The sequence below is a fragment of the Neurospora hispaniola genome (genome assembly GCF_033458365.1).
Source record: "Neurospora hispaniola strain FGSC 10403 chromosome Unknown B0T23scaffold_3, whole genome shotgun sequence".
Taxonomy (NCBI): Eukaryota; Fungi; Ascomycota; class Sordariomycetes; order Sordariales; family Sordariaceae; genus Neurospora; species Neurospora hispaniola.
The window spans coordinates 1,857,561-1,877,735 of NW_026944408.1; the positions used below are offsets into that span (position 1 = coordinate 1,857,561).

General features: G+C 51.9%; 8 protein-coding genes across 8 annotated transcripts; 4 read left to right on the plus strand and 4 right to left on the minus strand.

Moving 5' to 3' along the window:
* Positions 1 to 83: 83 nt before the first annotated feature.
* Positions 84 to 2,212, minus strand: B0T23DRAFT_376849 (uncharacterized protein). Its single transcript, XM_062836994.1, has one exon. It carries the CDS (start codon positions 1,748 to 1,750, stop codon positions 494 to 496), a length of 1,257 nt encoding a protein of 418 aa, XP_062693969.1. The 5' UTR covers positions 1,751 to 2,212; the 3' UTR covers positions 84 to 493.
* A 1,023-nt stretch (positions 2,213 to 3,235) lies between these two features.
* On the plus strand, positions 3,236 to 3,810 carry B0T23DRAFT_427537 (ring-box 1; the record flags this gene model as incomplete). Its single annotated transcript, XM_062840069.1, has 4 exons — positions 3,236 to 3,352; positions 3,409 to 3,487; positions 3,574 to 3,644; positions 3,712 to 3,810. The coding sequence occupies 4 exons, from the start codon at positions 3,236 to 3,238 to the stop codon at positions 3,808 to 3,810; spliced, it is 366 nt and encodes a 121-aa protein (XP_062693970.1).
* A 321-nt stretch (positions 3,811 to 4,131) lies between these two features.
* On the minus strand, positions 4,132 to 4,579 carry B0T23DRAFT_427538 (microsomal signal peptidase 12 kDa subunit-domain-containing protein; the record flags this gene model as incomplete). The annotated part of the gene is made up of 3 exons (XM_062840070.1): positions 4,132 to 4,332; positions 4,392 to 4,451; positions 4,529 to 4,579. The coding sequence occupies 3 exons, from the start codon at positions 4,577 to 4,579 to the stop codon at positions 4,132 to 4,134; spliced, it is 312 nt and encodes a 103-aa protein (XP_062693971.1).
* A 2,289-nt stretch (positions 4,580 to 6,868) lies between these two features.
* On the plus strand, positions 6,869 to 8,829 carry B0T23DRAFT_314219 (uncharacterized protein; the record flags this gene model as incomplete). Its single annotated transcript, XM_062834790.1, has 2 exons — positions 6,869 to 8,181; positions 8,250 to 8,829. The coding sequence occupies 2 exons, from the start codon at positions 6,869 to 6,871 to the stop codon at positions 8,827 to 8,829; spliced, it is 1,893 nt and encodes a 630-aa protein (XP_062693972.1).
* Positions 8,830 to 9,563: 734 nt separating this feature from the next.
* B0T23DRAFT_427540 (mitochondrial import inner membrane translocase subunit tim-8) lies at positions 9,564 to 10,093 on the plus strand (the record flags this gene model as incomplete). Its single annotated transcript, XM_062840071.1, has 2 exons — positions 9,564 to 9,666; positions 9,918 to 10,093. 2 exons carry the CDS (start codon positions 9,564 to 9,566, stop codon positions 10,091 to 10,093), a joined length of 279 nt encoding a protein of 92 aa, XP_062693973.1.
* Positions 10,094 to 11,035: 942 nt separating this feature from the next.
* On the minus strand, positions 11,036 to 11,870 carry B0T23DRAFT_394651 (60S ribosomal protein L25; the record flags this gene model as incomplete). Its single annotated transcript, XM_062838141.1, has 4 exons — positions 11,036 to 11,123; positions 11,185 to 11,477; positions 11,555 to 11,619; positions 11,846 to 11,870. 4 exons carry the CDS (start codon positions 11,868 to 11,870, stop codon positions 11,036 to 11,038), a joined length of 471 nt encoding a protein of 156 aa, XP_062693974.1.
* A 624-nt stretch (positions 11,871 to 12,494) lies between these two features.
* On the plus strand, positions 12,495 to 13,361 carry B0T23DRAFT_427542 (putative methyltransferase-domain-containing protein; the record flags this gene model as incomplete). The annotated part of the gene is made up of 1 exon (XM_062840072.1): positions 12,495 to 13,361. One exon carries the CDS (start codon positions 12,495 to 12,497, stop codon positions 13,359 to 13,361), a length of 867 nt encoding a protein of 288 aa, XP_062693975.1.
* Positions 13,362 to 17,389: 4,028 nt separating this feature from the next.
* On the minus strand, positions 17,390 to 19,193 carry B0T23DRAFT_111369 (enolase-phosphatase E1). The gene is made up of 3 exons (XM_062831861.1): positions 18,983 to 19,193; positions 18,791 to 18,831; positions 17,390 to 18,268 (listed from the first exon to the last, which is right to left on the minus strand). The coding sequence occupies exons 1-3, from the start codon at positions 19,014 to 19,016 to the stop codon at positions 17,639 to 17,641; spliced, it is 705 nt and encodes a 234-aa protein (XP_062693976.1). The 5' UTR covers positions 19,017 to 19,193; the 3' UTR covers positions 17,390 to 17,638.
* Positions 19,194 to 20,175: the final 982 nt, after the last annotated feature.

Consider the following 20,175-nt stretch of genomic DNA (forward strand, 5'->3'; position numbering starts at 1 on the left):
ACCAAATGTTGAATGACATAGACCCAAATTCGCCCTCGCAATGTTCGAGAAGGAAAAAAAAAAAAAAAAAAAAAAAAAAAAATCCAAAATAAAAAAGACAAAAGAAGCAACACAGATAACAATGAGCCCGAAACATAGGCTGATATGCTAGCCAGCATAAGAAATGAGAAAGAAAAAAGATACAAGAGCCGGTCTATCCTATGACGGCATAGACCCGGAAATCATGGTCGGTACACCATACCTTCCAAAACGCCAGTGATTCGACAAATCGGACAGACCCAATGCCAAACACAAATCCACCGGATCCATCGCTGACGCATGCATGTAAAATCTGCAAAGTCCGGGAATCGTACCGTCACCATCCAACGCCTGATATTAAGATGACGGATATGAAAGGAAATGTGCAACGATTAAAGAAAATGCTAGATGTCGACACTCATGTGACAACAAGGTAAACCTTCCGGCGGTATGGACAATAGATGGTACGCCTGAATCAAGAGCTTTGATAGTTTGTTGCCGATGCCCTTATATTCACCGGAGAATCGAGCTTCAGCATCCGACGAAGGCTATCCTCCATGTGTTGAATGTCTGCGGACCGCTGTTGATCGACTGCCTGAGGAAATGGAGCAGGTGGTGGTGGTTGCCTGCCATGAAGCTCACCGCCACGGAACTGGCCTGGGAACGTGTGCTGGCTCGCCGGATGGCTCGGTGATTGATTTGCCGGTTGACTATCTCGAATCGCCGGGATTGCAAGGAATCTCTTGAGCTTCTCACTAGGGTCCATATTAGGTTCCTGCTGCTGTTGCTGCTGATGTTGCCGAGGAACGCTCGAGGCAACGCCAGTGTGCTCCTCGCTCGACCTTGCATCACGAATGCGATCCTGGTAGGGTCTCGAAAAAGCTGGCCCCATAGAGCGACATGGGTTTCCGCCTACTTCAGTGGTAGAGAAGCCCATCGAGTAATTCGGCTGGGCTGGCTCCGAATGGTGTAACCGGGCTCCATGTAGGCTCGTGCCAGTAGGGAGAGTCCGGGGTTCCTGAGGTGATAGGCCTTGTCCTTGGGGCGAGAACAAGCTCGGGCTATGAGCGTACATGTTGGCTGAACTACCGCTCCGAGCTCTCGCCTTCTCGGCTCGGTCGGCGCGGAAGAAGAAGTCGAGTGGAGATTCCTCTCGGGAATTGTCACTGACGGGGAGACGGGTTCGAGGTGTGGGTGCTTCCGAGTCGGTGGCTGGAGGCGAAGGCTCCGAGTTGGCTCGGCCGGTATCCTTGACGCTGGGAGAGTCCATCGACTTGGCAAGAAAGCTAGGGATCGGAAGCGCCGACGGATCCGGGGAGGCGTGGAAGGAACCACCGGCAAAGGCAGGGGGGAAGACCGACTTGGGCAGAGCCGCTGTTTGCGGAGGACTGGTCCGGTAGTTCTTGGATGGGCCCGGTGTCGATGCCGGGGAGGTTGTGGACGCCTGCTTGCTGGACCTTGAGGATTTGGTTGAACGGGGTTTGGGCCTAGAGCCGTTTGCCTGAGGTTCCGGAGCCGGGCTGTTTGTCCCCGACTTGGTGCCCGACTTGTGCGGCGTGAACGGGGCGGCAGGGCCAAAGTTAATCGGATAGGAGCCTTCAGACGGCATGTCGTTTTCCGAAGCATATGTTCTGCGAGCGACAGCGTTGCCGGCATGGCGGTTGTTGCGGCGTCGTCCGGGAGTTGCCTTTGGGAGGGGTCCCGGCTGGTCTTGTTGCTGTTCTCGTTGCATCACAAGTAGGCAGCGCACAATGTAGTCGCGCTCGGACTTTGTTTTCTGTTCAAACGAAGAGGTATGTAAAGGTAATGTAGAAGCAAGGGGCCGCTGCGTGGTGCCTTCCTCTGCGAAACAACTGAAGCGTGTGCGAACTGGCGGGACAAATGTTGGGCGACGACCTGGGGTGCAATTGAGGCGAGTAGCGATGACACACTGGGTGAGAAACCGGTGTGAGTTGGACGTGGCGTCTGGCTGGCGAGTGGTGACTTGACTGCTACGAGATAGGGACGTGGGAAAAGGGGATGCGATCAGAGCCTGACGAGACGGCTGTCACTGGTTGACGGGCTGTGGTGGCGGTGATCTCTGTTGGCACAACGGCGCGGGAAATAATACTATTCGAATTGGCGATACTGAGTTTGACGGTAATAGCTTCGCGCATGTTGTTCTTGTCGCGAACTGTGTGGTGGTTTGTCGCTGTGATTCCGAAGTGATGTTGCGCTGCGGCGACAATAGGGAAGAAGCGGAAGTGGAAGAGGATGGTGATGGAGGCAACCTGGGGATCCGGCCTCCAGCACCGGGGGAATCAACATCAGCGCACGAACGACGAAGCACAGCCCAGAGCCCGGTGCAATGCCCTGCCGTTGACCGCCTGGGGCTGTACTTGACCGGTCACCAGCCCGGCTCCTCTTCTCTGGCCGTTATCATTTACACGTTCTCATTTCACGTCCTGAATCGAGCATAGCCTCATTACCAGCTACACCTTGACACTTGACAACCGCCACCGCAAGAAGCAGCAGATGCTATGAGCCTAACACGTACATGACTCTAAACGCTAGGGGAGCGGGGTCAGCCAAGTCTGAAGTGGAAGGCGGTTCACTGGTCCACCTATCGCGCGCATCACTGCCCAGAATCCCCAGCGTCATTGCAATCACCAGTGTGCAGCTTCCCGTCCACACCACTGACATTCCCGCCGTCGTTTAGTGCTGGTAACGATAGGCAACCTTGACGGGATCAACATACCTACAACAAGGACAGCAAGGGCAAGCTGTGCTGCCTTCACTTTGTCACCCAACACCAAGGACGTGGCGATACTTTTTATTTGAGTAACCGCAACTGAAAACACTTCACGTTATCTTCAAGGGAAGGTACGCATTCAGCCTTTTAGACTACTAAGACCTTTCAACTGCCTAGAAGCTTTCCGCCTTCCTCTCTACAGCCCAGGCGGGTTTACCTCGCCTTCCTCGCAGACTCTTTTCATAGTTCAATCATCCCGACCACAGCACGACGGGCAAACGGACTGACGGCTGCTTTGAAATTTTCTAGACTGCTTACGAACTCTGCCTCTTCGTCCAAACGAATCAAATTATTCCATCGACCGGTCGAGCTCTTCAGTGTGTCCCTCGACTTATCCTGCGCATGCTCGCCTGCGTCGCAGCACTTCCTTCGTACTGTTGCGCCACGACCGATTAAACACCCGGGGCTTTATTTACCAGCTTCATGATGGCGGATGTCGATATGACGGACGCCCCGGCCTCTGCGCCCGTTGTCAAGAAGAACACCGCCGCCGAGAGCAAAGGGAAGAAGGCAGATGGCAAGCCTCGGTTCGAGGTCAAGAAGGTGAGCACTTACCCCTCCGTATGGTCATGACCTTGCGCTTACAAATGTGTTTACAGTGGAACGCAGTGGCTCTTTGGGCTTGGGATATTGTCGTTGACAACTGTGCCATCTGTCGAAACCATATAATGGATTTGTGTAAGTCCCCTCTTTACACTCTCCTCTTGACAACCGACTATTGGACACATCCGACTTTGGACTAACCTTGAACTTTGAATCCTCAGGTATTGAGTGCCAGGCCAACCAGTCATCGGCCACCTCAGAAGAATGCACAGTCGCGTGGGGTATTTGCAATGTAAGGTCCTTCTGGTCTGTTCTCTGTTTAATCCTTGGAGCCCGATGACTAACCGGCAATGTCACAGCATGCGTTCCATTTCCATTGCATCTCGAGATGGCTTAAGGCGCGTCAAGTTTGCCCTCTCGATAATAGAGACTGGGAGTTCCAGAAATATGGACGTTAAAGGCATGGAGATCAGGAGTTGGATGCCTATTTGCGGCTACTCGACCATGCTGAAGGGCGAGACACGGATGAAGAAAACGTCTGCGAATTTTCATAAGTCTAGATAGCATAAGCCAGGGAGTATCACACGTTAGGAGGCTTCCACGAATGTAAGCTAGCGGGCCACGCCAGGTCGAGCATGGCTCAGCGAGCATGCTTCAGCATGCAGCAGTATGAATATCATGGCCGGCGCATCATACTTTGATGATGTTGCTTTGCTCAACCTCCTTTCTCGCAGACGTACACCCGAACCGTGCGACGATGCGACAAGAACGCCAGTCTACTACCTGAAACTCTTCTCATCTACGATCAGGCGTTGTGGCGGTACCAGCCCGCCGCCGACTTGTAGCCACTTGACAGGGTTGCGGTTGTAGAACGGCCACGGAGGAACGACGAGGATAAAGGTGAGGGCGGTTCCGGCAAGTCCGATCTGGAGCGCCAGCTTGATGTCTTGCAAGATATATCCGACGAGGAACGAGACAACCTGATGACCAAAGGCCTGTCAGCGAGGCGCCGGCTGCGTTTGAATAAGGGACAACATACACCTGTAAGCGCCAGAGTTACGTTGACGAGAAGTTCCACCAGCTTCTGGCCTTCGAAATCCTGAATGTCGCAGATGTCAGCTGAGTTGTCGTATACAAGATGAATACTGGTACGGGTATTGAACGAGAATGACGAACAATTTGGCCCTCGGCAACATCGCGGACCTGATCCAGCAGTTGTTCAGCCATCGTGAAGCAAGTGTTATGCCGGGGAGGTTCGAGAATGGGCGGCTATCGGGACAGCTGTTCGACTTGTCGAGAGCGTTGAACACTGGATCGTAGACGGTGATGAGTGGTAGATTTGCTTTACAAGTCGTATACGCGCGTATGGTTATCGTTGGGGTTCTATTAAGGTGTTGAGGTTTGCATGGGAGGAAATCAGACATCATCCAGGTACACCATACTACTGTAGCGCATCGCATCACGCTTCCACTTCCATCGGATGCCCATGCTGGGTACTTCAACGTGTCTGCTTCGGGGCCTGCCCCGGTCGGGCCCTCCTTTAGGCTGCCCGTGCCGTACGCTAGGGGTACTTACTTTACAAGGTGTAGTGTATAATAGGTACGTACGACTGGGTGGCACTGCTACCGTACCACGACAGTACACGGCCTCGGCTGGGCTTGGCAGTGGGCAAATCACAACCTAGAGGTACCTAGGTAACCAACGCCCAGATCCACGTCCCGCAGTCAAAGGGAACGAAGTGCCCTGCGTGCTGTGAGTGGAAAGCCGGAAAAGGATTCAACAGGAAGTGAATGTAAACGGAACGTGAAGGTGGTGAGCAAAGTGGGGGGCTGCTCGACGACGCAGCAGTGCTGCAAGTAGATTTTGAAACCAGTAAAATCTAACGCGGGAGATCAGGTTCCAACTTCCAAGGCCGAATTGTCGGGGATGCCGTGCTAGCTGATTGGCAGCTACCCTCAATTGTGCATCGACGATTTGATATCAGAACACCGTATTCCTGGTTTTCGTGAAATTATAGGTAGGTAGTTTCGAGAATAGTTGCTGAACAAGGGAAGATCCTTAGAAGGTTGCACACGGGCTGCTTGTCTTGCGGCGAAGGGTGCTGCTGGTGCGTCAGGCGTCCGATGACCGCTTCCCTTCACCTTGCAGTCCAGCGACCTGAAAGGAGGAACGCCGCCGGGACCTAACCTTGTACAAGAGGCTAAGAACGAACGGGCAAATCTACTGTAAATCCTTCCATCCTCTCTTTCCATTGTATTCTTTGCTAGCATGGAAAACTTTCGTTGAATTGCCTTTGTCTCCTATCTGAACCTGGGTATAAACCTAGCACGTGCCTGGACCAACCACTTACCCTGGCTTTCCCTGAAACGACTCTCCAAACAAAGGGAAACTCATCGGGCCAGAAGCGATCATTCCTTCCGCTGCGCTTTTGCCCCGTGAACTTGGACCCTTCCCTTAGGCCGGCACACAACTAAAAGGTCTCCTCGGAACCACCCGACGCCTTGTGTGGAGGCGACGAACAGTCAGGCACCTTCCGTCCCACTCTTGTCTTTTTACCCAAAAAAAAAACTTAGCGCGGCGACCTCGACCCTTTTCCACCTTTCAACACTCAACGCCGACAACCTCATTATTGCGGTTCCGTGTTCAACGAATCCGACTCGACTAGCCTGCGCTACAGAGTACGACGCCGACTCCAGTCATCCCTTCTCTAGGTATCTCCGCTGGTGGCCCCCCCGAGACTGCTGATGCGCAGACACATGCTCGTCATTCCCCAGCAACGTCATTTCTCGGGCTTCTGTTAGAACCTTCGTCTGTCCGCTACTCCTATCCCTTCTTGGGTTTTTCGGCGGTTTTTAAAGGGCGGATCTTCGACCTCATTGACCTTCAGCCGATCCAAATCCCCAGCCCGGCGCGAGTTCGCTACCTCAATCTTCCCTCGTCGGACCTCGTATTCATCCGAAAAAAATTCCTGGTTGCTGCTGAGAAAGGCCTCACATCAGCCATCGCCTATCACGCCACGTACCGATTCAGCCGCCGCCGCCAGTCATTCCAGCAAAAGTCATCAAGTTGGCGGGCTCTATCCGTGAAAGCGTTTCGTCTGTTCGTTCGCTCCTAGGTCCCAGCTTCTGGGTCTATAGTGGAGTGGACAAGAAACCCCCTTAATTCGACATCGCTCGAAACGAGAATCCCCATTTTGAACAACCCATCTACAATTTATGTTCTCCGACCTTGCGCTTTGGTAGCCGACGTTGACGACGACACCCTTTTGTCCCCCTTCGTGTTGCGCCATTCGGTCATCGTCGCGGACGGCTCCTGGCCGTTCGCTGCCATCCGCTGGTGCTCTTTGAGTCGACCTTTCGACGACAATATGCGAACCGACTGATCACCCCCCATCCCGGGCGTTGAGGGCCATAGCCGACCCTTCAATTATTTCACCAACGACGATATAGCAAAGACAACCGACATCACACTTAATTTAACCCACCCAGCCAAGAAGCGACTCCGCTTGTCGCAACGATGTTTGACCAGGAGGAAAACGTGGGGAACTCCGGGTACTCAACCCCGGTGCCCGAACTTGACGACCACCGGAACCAATCCGTTTCTGTCCAACGACCTGACCGTCCTCGACGCGGAACATTCGATTCCTTATACGGGCCAGGACAGGTGATTGAGACGGGCCCAACACACAGCGATTCGTTCCAGGGCACAAGGGTCCGAGATTTTGAGGAAGCTGTTGTTGACGAGGAGGATCAGGAGAACTCGCCAGTTTATCGGAGAGATCGGCGAGGAACTGTAGAGTCTGCTGCGTTAGATGTTCGGTCTATCTCACCCCCGAACTCGGTTAAGGCTTTCGCGGAAGCACGCCGAAGGGAGCGAGACCTCTCCTTCTCCGAGCCAACGAGACCTGAGCGTCGAGTCGAAGAGCCACCCGAGCTGCAGCGGGCTAACTCTATCGCCAGTCGCCGTAGCTACCGCAGCAAGCAGCCGACGGTAATTGATGACACCGCCAGCCTGGCCACCAACAAATCCGCGGAGGAAGACGTTTGCTTCCCCTTGCAAGATGATCATAGGGATGACAACTTGCATATCGATTTCCACTACTTGGAGACCTTTATCAAGGCTGAGAATGAAGCCCGACAGTCAGCCCGCCGCCCCTCAGCCATCCGTGTCTTCCCCGATTTGCGGCCTGCCGAGCCCGATGTTACCCCCACCGTACCAATGGTAACACTGGATGGGGATATCCTTTCGGCCCCTTCGGAGACGGATATTCGGCGGGAAAAGAGTCATGAGACAGACGACGATGCCGAGGCCAAAAGGACTTCACAACCGCCACAACCTCAGGTTGACCAGAGCCGGGTCAGTTTCTTTTCCTCAGCTTGGGAATCCACGATCCACGCTGCCGATCTGGAGGGTTTGATTTTGCCCGGGGAGGACATTAGAGGGCTTTTCAGTTTCCCAAAGGGGGAGACTGATGGAGTCTGGTGGCTCAATATGAACAATCCCTCCGAAGAAGAAGTCCGTGCCGTCTGCAGAGCTTTTGGCATCCATCCCTTGACAATCGAGGATATCACCACGCAGGAATCCCGGGAGAAGATTGAGCTTTTTCCATCCTACTATTTCGCCTCGTTCAGATCGTTCTTCATCGAGGTAGAGGATACCACGGGGGAAAAGGAGTACGTGCCCTTCAACATTTACGTGGTGGTGTTTCGCGAAGGCACGTTGAGCTTCAGCTACGCCAACAATTCCCATGCCTCACATGTGAGGAAGAGAATCACGATGTTGAAGGACTATGTCTCATTAAGTAGCGATTGGATTTGCTACGCCCTGATGTAAGTTTATGGGAATGAGCAGATGCGCTTTTTCCATTCGATGCACGCGAATACTAACACATACGTAGTGACGACATTGTCGATTCGTTCGCTCCCGAAATCAGCAAACTTGAGCACGAAACCGACCAGATCGAGGACGATGTGTTCATTGCTCGGTCCGACGACATGGCTCAGTTCTTGAAGAAGATTGGCATTGCTCGCAAAAATGTCATGGGCTTGATGCGCTTGCTCGGCGGAAAAGCAGATGTCCTCAGGGGCTTCACCAAGCGCTGCAACGAGAACTACAAAGTCACGCCACGCATGGACATTGGTCTATACCTCGGTGACATCCAGGACCACGTGGTGACCATGATGACCAACCTGGGCCATTTCGAGAAGATGCTGTCTCGTGCACACAGCAACTACCTCGCTCAGATTTCCATCGACGGCATCATCCAGGGAACTGCTACGAACCGTGTCCTCAGCAAGATCACCCTGCTGGCCTCCATCATCGTCCCGCTCAACGTGGTGACTGGTCTGTTCGGCATGAACGTTCACGTCCCATGGGGAGGCATGGAGACTATGGTCCCCTTCTACGTTATTCTGGCCTTTTTCTTTTCATTCTGCAGTTTGTCGTACATTTTTGCGAAGCACAAAAAGTTGATATAAATAACAATGGGCTGGAGTCTCATGCGAGAAAATGTGGAACCGTTTTCTAATAGCTTCTCGTTTCTTTTGGTATACAGGGAAAGGGCTGCCAAGCAATGTCGATAACACGGCTGTTATAACATGGGAGTGTGGCGGTACTATCGCTTTGTATACCGTTTTTCTCTTGACGGGATAGACCATAGATGCGTTGGTAGATACCCCGAAACGTTTTATTACAGTGTTGACTCAGGTTGTGTTTCTTGTGAAGGCAGTTAGTTCTGAATATTACTAAATCTGTGCTGTGTGGTCACTGTGTATTGTTCGATCCTATCATTCTACATAGGAAGGAAACATCGTTGAGGTTCTTGGATAGCATGTAAATTTACGATTCTCGGTGTTTCAAAGGCTCGAAAGTCGGTAATTGCGAAAGTGAAGTGCCGTACGTAATCGACTCGAATGCAGTTGCACGCCGAGATACTCTAGAGCTATCGATAAAATGTAGTCCTCTCATTGGCTACCTATTTCAAAAGAATCTTTATCCACATCCCCGGTCGCGGTGCTCACCTGGGAGGCAGGTACCGCCCAAAAGCTTGGAAAGGTCCATCCCGCATCCAATCCAATTGCACGCTACGTGATATCGATCCTCTTCCGGTTGTTTATTCAATTCTTGATATCGAATTATTTCCACCACAACCTTAAGCAACTATTGTACAACCATCGCAACACATAACCGTGCCCAATAAAAAATAGCAACAATGGATATTCCTCAGGCCGACCTCGATCTCCTCAACGAGAAGGACAAGAACGAGCTTCGCGGTTTCATTTCCAATGAGACGCAGCGCCAGAGGGTGCAAGGACGTATGTACCATCTACAACCTTCTAGATCTCCGGCTCCGTCCTGCAGTGCTTCATTCTTATCCTCGTCCTCTCCCATGGTCAAATACAGCTTATTGCCCCTCGATAAGCCTACCCACCATTTCCCTCTCCTTCTCTCTCATAATCATAACCTCTCTCTCGGTCCCCTCCCCCTTCCATATGCTTCCTCCCACGTTACTCTACCTCCCAGTGGTTATGTACAACAGATCACTAACATCCCACCTCCCACGTAGAAACCCACGCCCTTACCGATTCCTGCTGGAAGAAATGCGTCACCTCCCCCATCAAGACCAACCAGCTCGACAAGACCGAGGCCGTCTGCATGTCGGACTGCGTTGAGCGCTTCCTGGACGTCAACCTGACCATCATGGCCCACGTGCAAAAGATCACTAGGGGCGGCAGCAAGTAGGTCTCGCGCGCCGATTGGAAGGCGTGGGAGGATGCTTATCAGGAGGGGGAAAAAGAATGAGAAAGGAACAAGAAGAAAAGAGGAAAAGAGGAAGAAGAGGAAGGAGGATGGCGATAACGGTGACTTGTTTCCCTCGCGGAACTGATTGTCCCGCGGGGCTGGCTGGTCAAGTTTTTCGGTTGGTTGGTCCTGCTTGGTGGGCTTCTTGGGAGACTTGGAGGATGCGGCCGAGGTATCCGATGCTTGTTTTCATGGTGGTTCTGGCTGGGTCTGGTACACTCGGGCTTACTATGCCGGAACCGGGGGACAGAGAAGCACCCTTTGCTAGGGAACCATCGTTGAGCCCCTGCGACAGGGGCTTGCGATTATGGTTCTGGTCACAGTTCTAGGAGACAGTCATTCAAGGAATTGTTACGGTTACGCCTGAAGGCTTGTACGATATATGTGATGGGACAAGGGAAGGATCAAAGGTAGAACGGGAAGGGAAAAGGGTTTATAGGGCATGGGGATTGTTCAAGAACATCGACAGTATAACAGGCGGTTCTTATAGCATGATATGGGAGCGCGCGATAGCGGAATGGTCATCTTCATCTTCATACACAGACTCAATGCTCAGTGCAGGATAGTTGGTTACAGAAGTGCAGATAACTATGCGACAATGAGTCCATAGTGATAGGAAGAACACAAGATGTCAGATTCAAGTCTTAGAGCAAGTAGATCTATGGCTTGCAAGGGAGGAGTTTGGATAATGGCCCATTTGGTCATGTCTGATGGAACGGGCAGAATAGTTGTAAAAACTTTCATTTCCATGCCATGGACCAAACGCCAAAGGGGTATCAGACGCCGACTTCTTTTTTCGTTAAACAGTAAAACCCATGTATCCCTTGAAGATAGTTTTTATCCCGAATCTTGTGTATTTCCCATAGCTATGAAATCGCTAGTTTAGACAAGGCCGAGCTTGGTGGCAGCAATGTCGAGGGCATCGACATCGGCAGTGAGGCGAGCAAAGGCCTTCTTGGAACCGTCAGGGCTGTGAGTGGAGTTAGCAACAAGAACCATCTTGATGTCAGTCCATAGGGACCAAAACTAACCGGATCAGGGTGTTGATCTTGACGGTGTCAATGTCATAGAGCTTCTTGAGAGCCTGCTTGATCTGGGCCTTGTTGGCCTTGACATCGACGATGAAGACGAGGGTGTTCTGCTCCTCGATCTTCTTCAGGGCACCCTCGGTGTTGAGAGGGTGGACGATGACCTTGTGCTCATCGAGACGGGGCTCGTGAGGGATCGACTTGCGAGGGTACTTGGGAGCCCGAGACAGCTGAAGAGTCTTGGGGCGGTGGAAGGTAGTCGAGTATCTGACCTTGGTCTTCTTGTGCGAGTGCACCTAAACAGAGAAAAAGAACTCCGATCAGCATCAGAACGTCACCAGGGGGAAGGGATCGCGAGTCGTCGCAAACTTACACCCTTGAGGGCAGCCTGGGCAGCCTTCTTGGCCTGAGCGCCCTTACCGGCCTTAGAGGCACCGCCTATCCATAGAGTCCCTCGTCAGCAAAAGCATTCGCCTGGAGCAAGATGATGCCAGAATCTTGTCCAAACTCGCAAAGTCTGCTGCTGCTTTGGTGCATCACCTCCGAATGCCATTGCGCGACACAGAGGATCCGCATTGTGCGCGGGGCGAGCATATTTGTCGAGCCGTTCAATTCATTCTTGGTTGAATCGTCGCTGGTGAGGTTTTGAGGTTTCTTCAAGTACCTTTCTTGGTATCCTTAGGGGCCATTGCTGCGATTTCTGCTGTCGTCGGGCTAAGAAATCGGGATTCTCGCTGGTCGTTGTCGGGGAGGAGAAAGTTCACTTTTTGGCTAAAATTTGGGGGAGGAAAAAGTGTGCGCGCGGGATTTGTGTGGCTTGGTAGTGTGGCTGAAGTAGTACTGGCAGGGGTTGAGCTGCGCAAACTCGCGCAAACGGGCTCTGAACCACACCAGAATATCCACTTTCGCGAAATATGCTCCACAGTATTTTGAATCTCGACCTCCGATCATCACTTTATCGCTACGCACTCCGTCATTCAACCTTGAAGGTCATGATGCGTCCTCCAGTCCAACGTACCTCATTCTGCTCGTGGTCTGTCGGATGAAATTGGCGCAGGAAACCTTGGATTTTCACAGCTCCAAGCCTCGCTGTTCTGTGCTCATCACGACCTCCAGACAAGGACGTGGTGTAGTTCTCTTGCTAACTACAGTGTCACGAACCACCAACCGAAAACCAACCTCACTGAGACGGACCACAGTATCGACAAGATCGACTATTTGAGGCTATCTACTTCTTACAGCATAGCACGTGAGGAAGAACTATGGCACCCAAAAAAGGAGTAAGCAAGAACCTTGCAGTTGGGCGTCCGCCCATGGCTACGCGACCTAAGAAAAAGGGAGTGGTCAAAAACCTGGCAGCAGGCCGTCCGCCCACGGTCACAAAGCCCAAGTCACTTGCGCGGAAAACCACGAAATCCATCATCAACAAACTCCATCTCCTAGAGAAGAGGAAGGTGCAGGCTATGAAGAAGAACGATAACGCACAGGTCACGGCAATTGAGGCGGAGATCGAGGCTTTGGGTGGTATCGAGAAATATCAGGAAGCAAGTCTCCAGGGGCAGAGACATGATCGAGGCGGCGACAGCTCCAACGTGCTCATGGAGTGGGTTGGGCCGTACCTCTCATCTGAGGAGTATAAAGAAGGCCGCTTGCGCATGTTGGAAGTTGGAGCGCTGAGTACAAAGAACGCATGTGCTCAAAGTAACCATTTCGACATCACTCGAATCGATCTCAACAGCCAAGAGCCTGGGATTCTTGAGCAGGACTTCATGGAGCGCCCGTTACCCAAGGACGAGTCGGAGAAGTTTGACATCATCAGCCTTTCTTTGGTGCTCAACTTTGTCCCAGATCATAAGGACAGAGGCGAGATGCTGGTCCGCACGACACAATTTCTAACATCGTCGAAGCGGTTCTCCGGGACAACCGCTGCATTCTTTCCAAGTTTGTTCCTTGTGCTACCGGCTCCATGCGTCACCAACTCGCGATATCTGGATCAAGAGAGGTTAGCGGCTATTATGGAATCGATCGGGTACGAGATGGTGGAATCCAAGACAACCCAACGGCTGGTTTATTACCTGTGGAGGAGAACATCAGATCAGGTTGGAAACGACAGGCCGTTTCGCAAGGAAGAGATACGTTCTGGCTCGTCACGCAACAACTTTGCCATTACCTTGGTCTAAGGTTTGCGAACATTTCGAACGCACACAGTCGAGATCAGTCACGACATCTAACAATAAATCACTCGACCATTGTTGGGAGCCAATAGATCGGATGACCACAACATTGGTTGTCTCAGTCATATCGGGAGTGGGAGTATGTCGCCGTTGAGGATGACGACGTCCCATGATTCACTCGGGAGCTGACGACCTTGTACGCCTCCTTGAAGAAATTGACGTCACGAGAAAGCCATAGGAGAGCTTGAAGCAGTCGATCAGGAGCTTGTGGATTTGGTCGTTGCCTGTCCGGTGTCCTGATATGATTTCAGACCAACATGTCAACCGCGCAGATTGACTATTTGGGAACGGTACGGGGAACCACTTTCCAGAGAGTTCCGTGACCTCAAGCTGGCGCCGAGTCCGGTGTTCTCGATTAAAGAGCACGGTGATGGTAGCGGAAGTATCAGAGGCAACTACATAATGGTATGGCAAGAGGGAGGTTATGGATGACCGTTTGAACGCGGAGGAATGCCGTCGTTGGCGAAACTACCTCCCGCTGCCTGCACTTTGCTACCGCATCAGGTTGAAGGCCCCTTCTCAAAGCATATCTTGGCTTTGATCCGCTCTTCTTTCAAGGTCGACAGCGGGACTGTTCGATGAGTGTATGTCTACGGTGTTTCCGGTTCACCTGGTGGGCAAGACATTCCCCAGGTCTCGGGCGCCCCGGATATGCTAACGTGTCGGCGGATCGAGAGTCAGACAGCTGCACCTATCCTTGACAGCGAAAGCTATTTCCGGTGCAAAACTGTCTTTATCCAGTTGGGCTACCGCCTACCAAACATACTGGTCTCATGATCATACGTAATGATCCCAGGGATAGGATAGACCATTTGGCCCACCGGACGCCAACATACACAGTCTCATCTTCGCTCCGCCGCTCCGCATCTTCCGGCCGGCGCTTCGCTGCCAGAAACTGCAGATAGGACCAACTTTTGCAAACAAATCATAGAGCTTTTGCTTACGCTGCCCTCCCTTAGTACCTTTTCTTCCGACACGCCGCTCCCATCGTGACCTTTGGTGCACCGTGCTCTACCAAATCGACAAAGGACTATCAAGGCTGGAACGCATCGTTGCATGAAATCATGCATCACCGAAACTTCTCGTGAATTTAGCAACCAGCCAGTGATCAACACATGGAACCTCCTCGACCTATCTGCCGTCTTGCTCATTCGTTCCAACCTATCGCCGACCTATCACGACCCCAACAGACTGAGTCGAGACTTGTCAATCACGGCGCACTACTGCTTACCCCGCAACCAAGAAAACTGGGCTAGGTAATGTATTACCTAGCCAGCCAGCTGAAGTCGACGCCAATGCACTACCATCTGTCACCTGTGCACATGGACACCTCCTCCGCGGCAAAGATGTGATGATGTGAGGGATGCGGGATGCGTGCTTTGGGTTTCATGGAAAAGGCGGTGGGCGAATGTCCTGCATCGTCAGGTAGTCTTCGGCGCCTGATTCCGAGCTCGCCTAACCCAAGTGCAAAAGTCCGGAAGAACGGACGATTGATACATGGTTTTGGGATTGAACATGATTAGAGACGAGATATCTATTGTGATCTCGAGGCTTCAATACCCAGTCAAGTGTATTGCGTCCTTCTCAGGATGGACGTGGACGCAAGGGGAAGCTTTCGACGTCAAATGCGGAGTAAAACGCCGAGCGACCTCTCATTCGTCTAACTCGGACGACCTGGATAGTCAAAGACCACGACTGATAGGTAGGTAGGTAGGCATTGGCACCCCATTACCACTCACACACAACTCGTCAAAAACAAATGAGATCAAGTTGCCATCGACTTCCTCGGGCCCATCTTTCACCTCATCCGCCGTGATCGTGTGATCACCAACTTCAAAAGAGAACTCCCAACAATTTCCCCTCATCTTGAAACGCGATCAGAGCTGCATAGATAGCATACAAGTGGCAACTTTATCGGTCGATCCGTTGTAGCTTGACACAAAGTCGTCAATCAAATCAGACCCTTGTCTCACCTTATACAGACCTTGTCAAACAAAACGGTAGCCTAGTAGCGTCGTAGTATCGTAGTATTCTCCCATTTGGGGACATTTTCATCAATACGTTTCGCTTACCATGCGGAGGACAATGATTTACACTTTCAACCTTCTTCTACACAAAATCATTGACGTCTCCGCGGCGTCCAGCCACTTGTTTGTCTGTGCGGAATCAAGTCAACCCACTCTTGTCCCGAAACCAACCACCGCAGATCCGGTAACTTGCGCAATGTAGCATTTATCTCGCGATACACTACCTCGAGTCTATTTGGGATAAACAATTGGATCGACGCCGTCACGCTAGTCTCTGTGTGGGGCCTATCGATGGTGGCTTTGCTAGTGAAAGATGGGGAAATCCTTGATCTCGGCAACTACTTCACCTCCAACTATGTAGCCAGGCGATGTGATAAAAAGTCCGGACAGGCGTTTACCAAACCAGACCCAGTAAGGGTCCGGACCTTTTGTCACACCACCTGGTAGCCTAACTCCGCAGTTCCGTAGTCTCTTGGGGATAGCCGTCGATGGACTGAAGCAAGAGAGATTGATGATCGTCATGGTGTCACCTTTGTTCTGTCTTTCAAGTGAAGCGCAGCATCCAGACTAAGTTAACTGTCTGGGCAGACATGCAGCTAGTATGAGGATTGTTGCGGGACTATCCGTCAGCTGTAGTGTATTTGTCTCAACTTTTAGGTTTCGTGAAGTGAGTTGAAGTCCAAATATGGCGTGCGATGATTACGTGGACGGGCGGCTTGGGAACCTTTCGTCAACCCCCTCTTGAACAAGAAGGGTAAAGTTTACTCTCGGGCATAATTTCAATCTGGGACAATCTGACATGCTAGCGTGCATCTGAGAGACATGTTAGTGGTGGACAAGATGCATCAAGGAAAACCACCACTCACCAGTTTTTCGAGAGAGTGTTGAGGAAAGGTCCCACCATCGAACCGCACCACGACCCTCAATTATCACCATTCATAATTAAGTGACCTGTGGTATGGATGACGCTCTATCTATACATTCTTGTGCTTCACACTTAGTTGGCTACCTTGAATCAAGTAGTTCATCGACCGATATTACCGCTTCTCTGTCATCAGGACTGTCATCAGGAGTTGCAGAGATAGGTAGATTACAACCAAGGCCAAAAATCATACCAACTGACAACCTTCTTATGTTTATCTTGCGATGAGGTGGTGAGGTCGACCAAGACATTAACATACAAAACGGTCACCGAAGGTGTTAGTCAACAAGCCTGTACAAACCATCACGGAGTACAGTCTAGCCACCATAGTCGTCGTCGTCAAAAAAAAACACAACAAAATGGAACCTATCATTTCCGATCTTGAGCAGAAAGTCCAATCAGAGCACCAAACCGCCCTCCCAAACGGCTGTGGCTTTTTCCTTACACAGTAGTCACAGTCACGTGTATGTGTCCCAATCCCAACGGCCCTATCGCTTCTCCATGTCTGGTCACACTTGGTGTACCATCTGTCTCGTCGTATCGTATTGTATCGTACGTTGTGAGACGGTTACACCACATATTGGGTACACACACCACCAAGACGCCAATTCCCTCAAACTCGAAAAAGAGTACCTAATTTCCGTTCCACCAACGGTCATAGCAGTGGAAGGAGCCACTGAGTGGAGTGTGTCAGGTTGGATGTGGAAGGAGGTCACGGTATCTCTATTACAGACAGACGCAGAAGGAGCTATCCACCGAAAGTCAACTTGGATGTGAAGGAAGGTGCGGTGCACATGGCGTAAAGACAACGAATACTTCGGGGTTCGCCGGAGATTGCATGATATCTAGAGTGAAGTAGGTAGGTAGGGAGCGTCTGGGGTGTACAGTCTAGATTGTCTGAGATTCTCATGTCTCTACTGTCGTGGAACAACATCCGTCCATCTGTCTGCTTGTGGCGTAACGGCGAACTTGGTAATCTTGGTAGCGAATGCATTCGGGGCATGCGACATGCCGTTACGCAAGTTATGTTTGATTAATTGATGGATTGTAGCTCTTACCAGAACCTCTTTGCTTCTTGCATTTTCGATGGTGAGTTGGGAGGTTGGTGAGGTTGGTGAGGTTGGTACCATGGCATTGACATAATATATACAAAGATCAGCGAATTTGATATGGACGCTTGCTTTTTATTTTGAATTCTTTGAATTTTTTTTTTGGTTTTTTATTTTCTACTGTCTTTCCACCACTATGTGGCTACCCATGCCTGCCCTCACAGCTCATAGATCACCAATCTCCTCAAAGCTCTTGATAACCCTATGTTGTTTCCTTGCTTCCTCGGGCAACTCCGCGTTGCCAGGCCTATCAACAATATAGCTCTGCATGCCAGCTTGCTTTGCCGCCTCAACCTCCTTGACATTATCGCTGAGGAACAGCCACTCGCCGATGGGATACTCCTGGTGCTTGGCCGCAATCTTCTCGTAACTAGCCTTCTCCTGCTTCGGGCCCGCGTTGACCGTATCAAAGAAATCCGACAGCCAGGGCAGGATGTCAGACGGCTCACCGTTGGTGTGTCCAAACAGAAGCTTCTGCGCCGGCACAGAGCCGGATGAGTAGATCATGACTTTGACACCTCCGTGCTCCCGCCAACGGGCCAACTGGGGCGCCACGTCGAGAAACAGGGGAGCCTTGAGCTCGCCGTTGCGGTAGCCTGTCTCCCACAGGTAGCCCTGGAGGCTCTTAAGGTACGAGATTTTAAGATCCTTGCTCATAAGATCGCGGACGTGCGCCGCGAGGGACTCTTGTGAGCCGGCATGCTCCGCGGGGAAGGCGGCACGGTAAGGGGCGAACTCGGGAGAGTCCCACTTGGCCTTCAAGGTGCCTGGGAGCGCTTCAAGGGCGTAGGGGAACTATGGCCGCCGGCGAGACGCGGTTGCTGTCAGTTCGAATTTGGCCTGTCTCGTCTCACTGGACCACGTAGTGACTTGACTCTCTTGTGACGTCTCCAGGCATACAGCTTTTCGCGCTTGCTTGCTTCCTCCTGGATCATATCGTGAATAGCCGGCCAATCGGGTTTATAACCTGAGTCTGCACCGAGCCCATTGAAAGGGTAGGGTAGGGTAGGGTAGGGTAGGGTAGGGCAAGGTAGGGAAGGAGAGGGGAGGGGAGGGGAGGGGAGGGGAAGGGGGAGGACAAGAAAGCACAAGAAGGGGGTTGACGTAGTAGCAAGCAGCAAAGAGGCACTGCTGTTACCTTACTGCCGTGGAACGCTGCCAAACCGTGAAGGAAACGGGCTGGCGGCAGATAGAGAGGATAGAATGGGCAATGAGGGGCAAGAGAGAAGGATCAGGAGACATGTGGTGTGGCTACCCGCGTGCAACAAAGCACTGGGCTGGGCCGGCCCAAGAAGAACGGGTGTGGGTGTGCCTTACAAGAACGTCCTTGACAAATGAGATGGGACAGACGGTGCCCTCTGTTCGGCAAGGGAGATGTCATTAGCCAATCCATCACACACAGGCGAAAGACATGGAATAGGTGGTGGTTATTATTTGCGGTCTCCACGAGGAAAACGGAGCCGGTGATGGGGATGGAGGTTGGGACTTTGGAGGAGGGGTATGCAGTACCAATGTCGAGCAAAACCACCCTGATGGGAGCCATGATGATGATGGTCACTGGTTTACTTGTTGTTGTCGCGTCGTGGTAGGCTCGAAAGAGGACTAGTTTACCCCACGGCAAGGGATAAGGCGAGGAGGGGAAAACGAAGGGGTCCGAATGGGCGGTGGCAGCGGGTGATGGGGTTGGTGAGACCGAGAGAGACCTGCGCTGCGGCTTTACCCGTGGCTCCGAGTCAGAGACTGCAAGTCCGGGGAGCGGGCGATGAGCCGGTAGTGGGGTGACAAGGCCCGGGCGTGACCGTCAATGGAATGATTACGACCGGGAGGGAGCAGCAGGCGGTGAGCCAATTCGCCGTAGGTTGCTTCTTTGTTGATTGTTGCGGGGAAATCGAAAGCTTCAGTTCTTGCGGAGTGTCCGTTGTTGAGGTTGTACGGAATCTCGCTCCCGCGTGCAGAAGAAAAATTTGCGGGCTTTGAGTTGTTGCGGTAAGTCACGGTAACGGTAACCTGAAATATTCAACATCGACAGGTCCAGTTTTGAGGTATCACAAACATTTGCGCAAAACAAACCACCACAGGCCATCGTCTACGGTTGCTGTGACGACAATGCCAGATGCCACAACTCTATCGATCGCTGATTACTACCCTCCATTTCCTCTCTCGGAGTTCGGGACGGGCACACCGTATACACGACGGACGGCATAACGATGGTTCGGGGTCCTCTTTGACCTTTTATGTAGATGCCTCTCGGGAGGCGGTCAGAAAGTCAACCGGGCAACCACAACGACAACATTCGTACGACTACCGTATTCCGTCCCGTCTCTCCTGACGCTTCCCGTGTGATGAAATTCACACTCATCACACCATCACGACCACACCACGGATGTACAGCGGAAACGAGACACAGGCGGCTCCGGTATAATGCATAATGTAAGCATGGCTGGACCCGTGCAAAAGATGACATAGAATACATACATGTTGCAGCAGCTAGGTGGACTTTGTGGGGTTGAACTAGGGAAGCTCGAATGCGCCAGCATGGCTTTGGTGGTAACAGACATGGAGCCTGAAGACAGCATAAATATCGGGAAAAGGGGGAAACTGTAAACAATGATGGCTGCGACATGTGAACAACACGTTGGGAATGTTGACGACACGTTCTTCTGATAATCGACAGGAGCAGTGAACATGATCGGAGCTATGGG

Excerpts from the sequence above, each read along its gene's own strand:
- B0T23DRAFT_376849 (XM_062836994.1), bottom strand. The coding sequence starts at position 1,750 with ATGCAACGAGAACAGCAACAAGACCAGCCGGGACCCCTCCCAAAGGCA.
- B0T23DRAFT_111369 (XM_062831861.1), bottom strand. The coding sequence starts at position 19,016 with ATGGCTCCCATCAGGGTGGTTTTGCTCGACATTG. Across the intron at positions 18,832-18,982 it reads GGTGGTTTTGCTCGACATTG|AGGGCACCGTCTGTCCCATC; the intron begins GTACTGCATACC and ends CTTGCCGAACAG. Across the intron at positions 18,269-18,790 it reads CATTTGTCAAGGACGTTCTT|TTCCCCTACGCCCTTGAAGC; the intron begins GTAAGGCACACC and ends CGGCGGCCATAG.